Here is an 8,395-nt window from a genome sequence, read left to right on the forward strand (position 1 = left end):
AAAATAATCACATTTCACCTCAAATACATTATTTTGTAGTTTATTGATCTAATGATCGCTCCTTTAAAGATGATTAAAATAGGAAAAAGAGCTTAACAGAGAGAGTGTTGGTAATATTCATATAAAATGCTATAAAGTGCTATAAAAATGTGCAACGCAGTTTACAAGCATGCGCTTTGAAAATATAGACTCTGTTCAGATGCTCAGACCAAATTTACAAACAAACAAAAACTTTCCGTGTCAGTTCTTCTACAGAGCTCAGACTGATGTTTAACAAATGGGTGAGTGTTCTGTGAAAACCCTCAGACCGGTCCAAACAAAGTTTAGATAAGATCTCTCATCGCGTTACAAAAGTTTGAAAGCGCTTGAAAGTAATTCCAGCCCAAAGCCGCCATTGTGAGCTGCGGCCTAATCCCCTGTGGGGTGAAACGAGGCGGCCTGCTCATCTGGCACACAGGCACCGAGGGAGGGTGGGCACAGGGTGGCGTATTATGTCACAAATTCCTGAAATGCCATTGTGTTATACTGTCTGAAATTAGATTATCAGAGTGTATGTACAGAGCCACTGTGGTTAATGAATAAAGAAACCACATTTGTCAAACAGACGTACCAGAGACATTTTAAAACGCATCAAGAAGAGCAAATATCCTCGAACGTATAGATATATCACATGTCCATTGAATAAATCCATACATACATACATTGAGGTGCAGAAGGATCACAGACACGGTTTAAATCCTGAAATTGAGCCTATTGTCAGGGCGAAAGCTGGTAAAAGTCCTGAAAGGTCTGCATTCAAAGCAAAACATGACCTGAATCAGGCTGCGGCCTAATCATCCACACTGCCAGGAGACCAGCTAACATGGTTTTGGCTCACTTCCCCTTTCTGAATCGAGGTAGATTAAGGCTTTTTAGGAAATAGGCGTATGGCTCTGGCACGGGCACACTTGGGCTCAATCGGTCAACGAGTCTACAGTCAATTAATGGTTTATGAGGCCACCGGCACGCGACGGGCGATTCTCCAACCCCACAGCGGAGGAGAGGGTTATTCCTGACATTCAGACAGTGTCTGCTCTTGCAACTAAGGCGGCAAATTTAAAAATTAATACAAATACCATTGAACATATGATCAAAAATTATCATTCCAAAAAACATAGACAGGTGACAAATTAAAGGAGAAACCTGAATAAATGAGTGGAGGAACATAACGAATGCAGATGCCTTCAAACAGGTGTACAGCATGATACAATTAAGCAATTAACATCCTAATCATGCTCTGTGACATGTATACAATTTCGATTTTGGATCAAGATGGCAAGAGGAAAGGATCTAAGTGACTTTGAAAGAGGGGTCATTATTGGGGCACCAATGGCAGGAGCTTCAGTCACAGACGCTCAACTGGCTCGTGTTCTGGACAAGTGGGCGAGTGCATGTGTGGGACACCAAGACAACGGGACAGGCCTGACTGCTGGACCCCTACAGTGGGGGGGTCCGGAGGCTCTGTTATGCTGTGGGGGGCATTTTCCTGGCATGGTTTGGGTCCACTTGTCCCCTTAGAGGGAAGGGTCGCTGCACATCATGACAGAGTTATTCTGAGTGATCACCTTTATCCTATGGTGACACATTCCTATCCTGATGGGAGTGTCTCTTCCAGGATGACAATGCCCCCATCCACAGGGCACGAGGGTCACTGAATGGTGTGATGAGTATGAAAATGATGTGACTCATATGCTATGGCCTTCACAGTCACCAGATCTCAACCCAATTGAACACCTATGGGAGATTCTGGACCGACGTGTTAGACAGCGCTCTCCACCACCATCATCAAAACCCCAAATGAGGGAATATCTTTTGGAAGAATGGTGTCCATCCCTCCAGTAGATTTCAGAGACTCGGAGAATCTGTGCCAAGAACATTGAAGCTGTTCTGGGACTCGTGGTGCCCAACACCTTACTGAGACACTTTATGTGGGTTTTTCCTTTAATTTGTCACCCGTCTGTACATCGCACATTCCTGAGGTTTAAGAAAAATATTTCCAGATGGTCAAAAACCTGGCATGAATAAAGTTCTGCTTATAGCAAAATATATATGTTAACATTAATATGAAATTACAAAATTATGAATGGGTCACTTCAGACAGGCATTATGTGGACGGACAGCCTTTTCAGATGGTCTGTATTGCATTTGCAGGCTTTCAAACTCACCAGGGCGAGCAGACCCTCCCTGGCAACCCCGGCCGTTTCCACAGCGAAGTCAGGCCGGCCTGTGCACCAATCGAGAGCCACGCCGAGGCTTGTCTTGGAGACGGGCCCCTCCCAGCCCAGCACGGCTGTAGGTGAGCGCTGAGAGGAAACGCTTCTGTTCCTCCTGCACGGCTCAGCAACCCAGCTCCCCCGGACGAGCCGCTCACCTGGGCCCAGGAACGGAGAGGTAGGGTGTACTGGTACCGATGCTCACTGGGTAACAGAGTACAGTGTAGTCACTCAGCTGAGGGGTGGGGGGTTCCACTGGGCAGTAAAATGGGAAAGCAATGGATTTGTGCTTCATATCTTTGAGAAAGTTAGAGGAGAGCATTTACACTTGGTTTACTTTGTCTTATTACACTGGGAGAACTGGGCTCTGTGTGGGTACTTTATGAACATATTAAAAAGGTCAGTGGGGTTTGTTTTTGGCTACAACAATTGTTTTCTCACTCCTTCGAATGTGTAACTGTATATACTGAATTGAAAAGGAAGTGAGTTCAGAATGATGATTTGTTTTCATCGGGAAACATTTGTACTTGATCTTTACCCACCTTCAAATACTCTGACTCTAACGAACTCTGAATCTATAATACTTCCTCCTACCAAGCGCAGACGTGCCATCAGTTGTCTTGCAGGTGGACTAAAGTTTCACTCACACCCAGGTCCCAGATTTGACAGATTTTGAAAAGATTTTAAAAATCAAACAGTTATTTCGAGAATATAGATATTTCCTTAATATAAAAACCAATGTGGATCCACTCGTTCATTCATTGTGTTATGATTTGCAATGACCAGCTACCAGTTCCCAGAATACAGCACGTATGTGAAGCCACGGCAGCTCAGGACAGACAATTATGCAAAATTGTGATTAGCCGACTGCAGGTAAGAAACCTAGTGAATATTATTCCACATTAAATCATAAACCACAATTATAGGAGTCAGACAATAAGAGTGCGCCGATTGTGTGGATGAAGAAGAAACGACCCAAGACCTTCTCGCAACTGAAGTGTAATGAACCATTTCCTAATTCACGGCTAACCCCTCACACCACAGTTTATTGGATGTGGTTCTTCTGAATGCTTTTCTATTCTTTACACAGGATTTATTTATGCCAGATTTTTGGGCACCATGGGGGTCTATGCCAGCTCTTTCCACCGGAGCGGAGGTGGGGTGCTCCTTGAGTCCACAGACCCCTCGCAGGCCGACTGGATCACAGCCCACGCGGACGCCTGCGGACGTAAGAGCAGTCTTATGATGCAACACGCCTGTCCTGTAAAAGGGTCTGGTTTTTCTTTCTTGTGGCTAGTTTACTACAATATCCTCAAGTTGAAAAAGCTCAGGTGAAGGACACTCCAGTGAGGTGAGGCGGTGCGTCTGTTTTCAGTGACGGTTCCCGCCGTGCAGCGATGCTGGGGGAGATTTCTGACGCTGCAGCCGGACAGCGATGGAAACGTGCCGAGCAGTGGCTTCACCACCGGCAGCGTCATCAGCTCTCAGGTGTGTCTGAGGGCAACGCACTTAATTGTTAATAAAACAGGCGCTTTCCCCTAGGGAAGAGATACTGCTTTTTACATTTAAAAAAGTTTCGTGTTTGTTTTATTTATGTCAGGGTTGTTGTAAAATGTGATAGGGGGAAGCAGCGAGAGCCATATTGTATGGCATCGTTCTATTTTTGATATAAAATCATGTCATTTTATATCAACATTAAACAGGTGTTAATAAATAACTGACTGTTTAACTTTGCAGTTGTCCCAGCTCCCATTAAATCCACTAAACAGCATTGAGACACTCACAGTGGAAGGACACAGTGAAGGACTATAGGCTGGGGGGGATACAACCGACTTGTTTAATCAGATTTCTTTCTTTCCTTCCTTTCATTTTTGTTTTCATTTCGGTCTACCCTGCATCCAAACCGACCTGCGAGGGCCGCTGTTTCAATGCTCGTCTCTTGTTCCTCCCGAGTAGCTGGTGCAGCAGTTGCCTGTGTCAGCCGGCGGTCTGCTCACCTTCCAGACCTACTGCAGCGCCGTGAATTGGCTCTCTGACTCCACCGTGGAGACCAAACTGAGAGGTAGACAAACAGACCGTCTATTGACATTAGTCTCCTTAATATTAATATACACTTGCATACAGTGAGTTAGTAGATAAAATATGACAGATTTAATATTAAATAATCTTCCTCATCCTGCCTTGGCTCTGGTGACCTTGTTTGCAGGACGTTCTAAGGAAACGTAGATCTTTTAGAAAATCCCTGGAGACTTTTCCTGTTCTAAACATTATAGAGATTTCCTGTGAGACCATGAGCAGCAAATTTGGTTTTCCTGCGAGTTTTAACAGGATTGTTAAACAGTAATTGACAGCGTCTCGGCTACAAGCGATGCAGCAGAACCACTGCTGGTTTATTAGCCCGAAGGAGGAGTACATTTTAAAAACGACTTTTTCTTTGCAGAGCATGTGAAGATACTGACACATTAATTGGCCCCCCAGATGTCTGATTAGTGTAGAATTTGCTGACCACACAGTCGAGTTCAATGTCCTTCAGAACACACTTTCATATTTGGGGCGATGGCCGTTTTGTGTATATTAAATACGCACCAGCCAAAGTCAACAGCCCTGCTAATTGAATGTGAACACAAACCTACAGGCATGGATTTGCATTCTCCCACAGTCTCTGTGCGTGTGGTCTCTGTGAAATGTCCGCTGGGCTCAGTTTGCTGCTGGTCCTGTCCTAACACGCTCCTGCGAGCCTGTTAAACCTCAGCCCCGGATCTGCAGCGTGAGCCCCAGCTGTGCTTCTCTTCCAGGCCTGTATCAGGCCATGTCCTGCTGCGTCCCACTCGACAAGGAGGCCCTGGACAGACTCCTGACCGAGCTCTACCCACAGGACGCCCCCGGGGACATCAGACAGCTCTCCGGGCTGATCCTGAGGGAGGTCGACACCAAGAACCAAGGTATCAATAACAATACCAAATCAATAACGTGCCAGCCCAGAACTAGCCTGCCAAGAGAGACAGCAAAATGTGTGTCAACTGCAAAGCCGAACTTGGCAAGTCTTTATTATGGCTGCAAATGAACACAGTTGTAGTCTACCACCACGCCCAGAGTGAGGAGCATCATATGACCACAGGAAGGGGGGAAACACTGCATTTCTGATTTACAAGATTGCTTCCGATTCCAAATTGGCTGAACATTGATTACTCTGGAACCTGGGTGGTTTGATAATTTGATAACGCCACTCTCTTTCGCTGGGTGTGGCAACCGATTGGCACATCCCCAGACGCGCGTGTGCTGTGGCTAACAAGGCTGGGACCCCAAGGATTTATTTCAGTTTAATTTCAGGGCTCTCCCATGGACACGGTGCTCAGAAACACTGGATGCAGGACAATGCTATAAAATACAGACGCTGCCATGCCTATAGAGGAGTGCAGTTTACAGACTGTGCGTGTCTTTCAGGGTTTATTGATGAAGACCAATTCACCGTGTGGCTGCGAAGACTCCTGCCCGAGACACTGACGTCCTCGCTGCACTTCCCGGCGCTGCCGAGTAAGATTGCCGTGGCCCACGAGCAGCACCGTCCCCAGAGGGGTGTAGGTATCCAATATAGCAACATATCTACATTTACGGTTTAAAGACTGAGGATTGGGAATCACAAAATGCTGAAAAGGGCAGAAAACCTGTCAAGTCTATTCCAGAATAAGCCTTTGGGTTTGCATCTCACTCGAAGGCCTCTAACTAACGTCAACATCGTGGCAATTTCTACGATTGCTTATTGACGATGTATCGCTTTGTTTGTTGTTTTCTACAGCCAATTCAGACTGAAGACACCACGAACGTCACGGAGAACCAGCTGCAGTTAACGGCAGCAGAGATGAGCCGGCGCCGGAGGGACTGGAGACTTCTGGCAAATCGCCTCGGCTTCCTGGAGAAGGACTGCCAAGCCTTCGAAAGGAAACATCCAGAAACAGAAAACCAGGTATCCTCTTCTTATACTTATGGCTTCTTATCACAGGGCAGAGATCTCATCCAGGTGAAGGCAGGGTTGGCAGAGATCAGAGAGGAAAGCTACACGGGCTGTATATTATCAGACCAATATGGTGAACTGAAGCGGAGTATAAAGAAGACACACTAAGGAGCAATCCCTGCGCCATTCAGGAGTCAGTGGCTGACGGGCTGTTCGGCGTAGACTCTCTTCAGCCTTGCAGCAAAACTAGTGATGCAGTCACTCGGTTTTTTATATATATGCTACCGGCAATGAAAAAAGAAAAGTATCCTCTTGCTTGTGGTTTAGAGCAGAATCTGAGATGACTTCTGTGTTGCATGACCAAGTAAAGCAACAAAATAAAAAAGGAAAACTATATAAGAAACGTGAACCTGACACACGATACCTGTGTGACATCAGCGCTTCACGTGGTGCGGCCAGTTTCTCCAAGCTTTCCATGCCATCACTAACCTGTGCGGCCCCATGTGCGAGGGCCCCTGTGGTCAGATCAGTGCGCTGGAGGTCAGGGAGGTCTTGTCCTGAGAAAGCCCAGGGACTGAGGTTGTCGGCGGCGCTGTCCCGGCAGGTCCTGGAGATGCTGCTGCAGTGGCACCGTCGGGCGCGGCGGACCGGTGCAGCACGTGAGCTCGGGGAGGCGCTCAGGGCCAGCGGGAACACGGACATCGACAACCAGGTGTTCCAGCTCGCCTTCTGAGACACGGACACTGCCGGACCGCGGCACCACATCATACTACACCACCGCGTAGCCACCGCCTCCACACGAGCTCAAACCGCCCTGCCGGTGTAGGAGCCCCCCAGTACAATTCGGAAGGAGCCGCAGGTGAAATGGAATCTCCGAGGGCCCGGCTCTCGCTGTGATCGATGTATTGAGGTAGTTGCGCTTGGACAGCTGCAGGGTTTTGCTAAAGGTGAAAAGTTGTGAAATGTAAAAATATAAAAAATGCTACAGAATGTCGCCTGTATGTTTTTGGTAAATGTTTGATCACATACTGGTAGCAATTAAACAAAAAAATCTTCCAATCAATTTAATAAACAGTTCATGCAGATGTAATGTTTCCTTTACACAGATATGTCACAAAATGTAATTCATTTGATATTTGAACCTAAATGAAGTTCAGAATGCAGTTGACTCGTATTTATACAAGGGCCGTTTCCCGGTCGTGTGATCTAGTCTGAACAGTTCCTCTTTCGCCCATCAGCGGCTCTTGGACTCAAAGCCAGAGCCTCAGTGATGGTAACGGGGGTAAAGGGCTCCCCATTTCCACACGACTGACCCGAATAGACAGTTTGAATCAGGCAGGCGCTGAAGGTCAAGTTTCACCCTTCACTGCAGCCCCAGACGCTATACTCGTGTAACCAATACAGATTCACAGCGTCAGCACTTCTGCGCCGAGCGCGAAAATGCTGACTGCACCGAGCCTCCTTATCTGCTGTCGATATCACAAACTCAGCTGCGCCTGGCTCCCCTTGATGATCTGTACATCTCCGACCCTGAGCCCATTTTAAATCATTCTAGCAAGAATAAGCAATGAAATGAAGTAGTAAACGCCTCACAGGAACAGCGCCGGTCAGTGTCCAGAAACGGACAAACCTCAGTGCTCATGCGCAGCCCGGGTCCAAGTCTCCGGAGGACGGGCAGGGCCCCGCAGCGCTTCAGTGACCAATACTGCCACGGACCCTGTAAACCCATGTTGCGGGTTCTCCCGGCGCCGCGGCTCGCTTCCCACCAGGATAAGGCCCTATCTGTAGCGAATACCAAAGCGACTGAGGCCAAATGCTCTGGAGGAATCACTGCGTCTGCAGACAGGGATAATCTCGTAGGGATTAGATCCACACAGCAGGAAAAATGTATAAAAGAGTGATTTCCCAAATCTGTTTAATTGAAATGTTATTCCTTGTAAAATCAGTGGTTATAAGATGTAAAAGCTGCATTTAAATAGCTCATCCCCTGTGAGAAACCAGGCTTACTGATGAAAGATCTGGGAAACAAAGCGTGGCTAACTATAGAGCATGGTCTCGCTCTGATAGGACAAGAGCTTTCATTTTAAAACCCCAAAGTAAAAGAGAAATCAATGTAATCAATAGGCGTCAAGATGGACCAGAGGACAACTCACAATGGCACATTCATTAAACCTCAAAAAGGAGAAAGAAA

General features: G+C 46.9%; 1 protein-coding gene across 2 annotated transcripts; it reads left to right on the forward strand.

The window, feature by feature from the left end:
- The first annotated feature begins 2,314 nt into the window (after positions 1-2,314).
- Positions 2,315-7,294, forward strand: LOC136755100 (uncharacterized). Of its 2 annotated transcripts, XM_066711497.1 has the most exons (8): positions 2,316-2,430; positions 3,343-3,480; positions 3,628-3,740; positions 4,209-4,314; positions 5,048-5,194; positions 5,697-5,830; positions 6,049-6,216; positions 6,809-7,294. In XM_066711497.1, the coding sequence occupies exons 2-8, from the start codon at positions 3,372-3,374 to the stop codon at positions 6,935-6,937; spliced, it is 906 nt and encodes a 301-aa protein (XP_066567594.1). In that variant the 5' UTR covers positions 2,316-2,430; positions 3,343-3,371; the 3' UTR covers positions 6,938-7,294. The 2 variants fall into 2 exon arrangements, with proteins under 2 accessions (XP_066567595.1, XP_066567594.1); XM_066711498.1 differs by lacking the exon at positions 3,628-3,740 and having other exon boundaries at positions 2,315-2,430.
- Positions 7,295-8,395: the final 1,101 nt, after the last annotated feature.

This window comes from Amia ocellicauda, chromosome 8 (assembly GCF_036373705.1).
Source record: "Amia ocellicauda isolate fAmiCal2 chromosome 8, fAmiCal2.hap1, whole genome shotgun sequence".
In the NCBI taxonomy this organism is placed as follows: Eukaryota; Metazoa; Chordata; class Actinopteri; order Amiiformes; family Amiidae; genus Amia; species Amia ocellicauda.

What these genes read in the sequence shown, in the direction of transcription:
- LOC136755100 (XM_066711497.1), top strand. Translation starts at nt 3,372, where the DNA reads ATGGGGGTCTATGCCAGCTCTTTCCACCGGAGCGGAGGTGGGGTGCTC. An exon ending in AGCACCGTCCCCAGAGGGGT is followed by an intron (nt 5,831 to 6,048) that starts GTAGGTATCCAA and finishes TGTTTTCTACAG; the next exon opens with CCAATTCAGACTGAAGACAC. An exon ending in ATCCAGAAACAGAAAACCAG is followed by an intron (nt 6,217 to 6,808) that starts GTATCCTCTTCT and finishes CTGTCCCGGCAG; the next exon opens with GTCCTGGAGATGCTGCTGCA.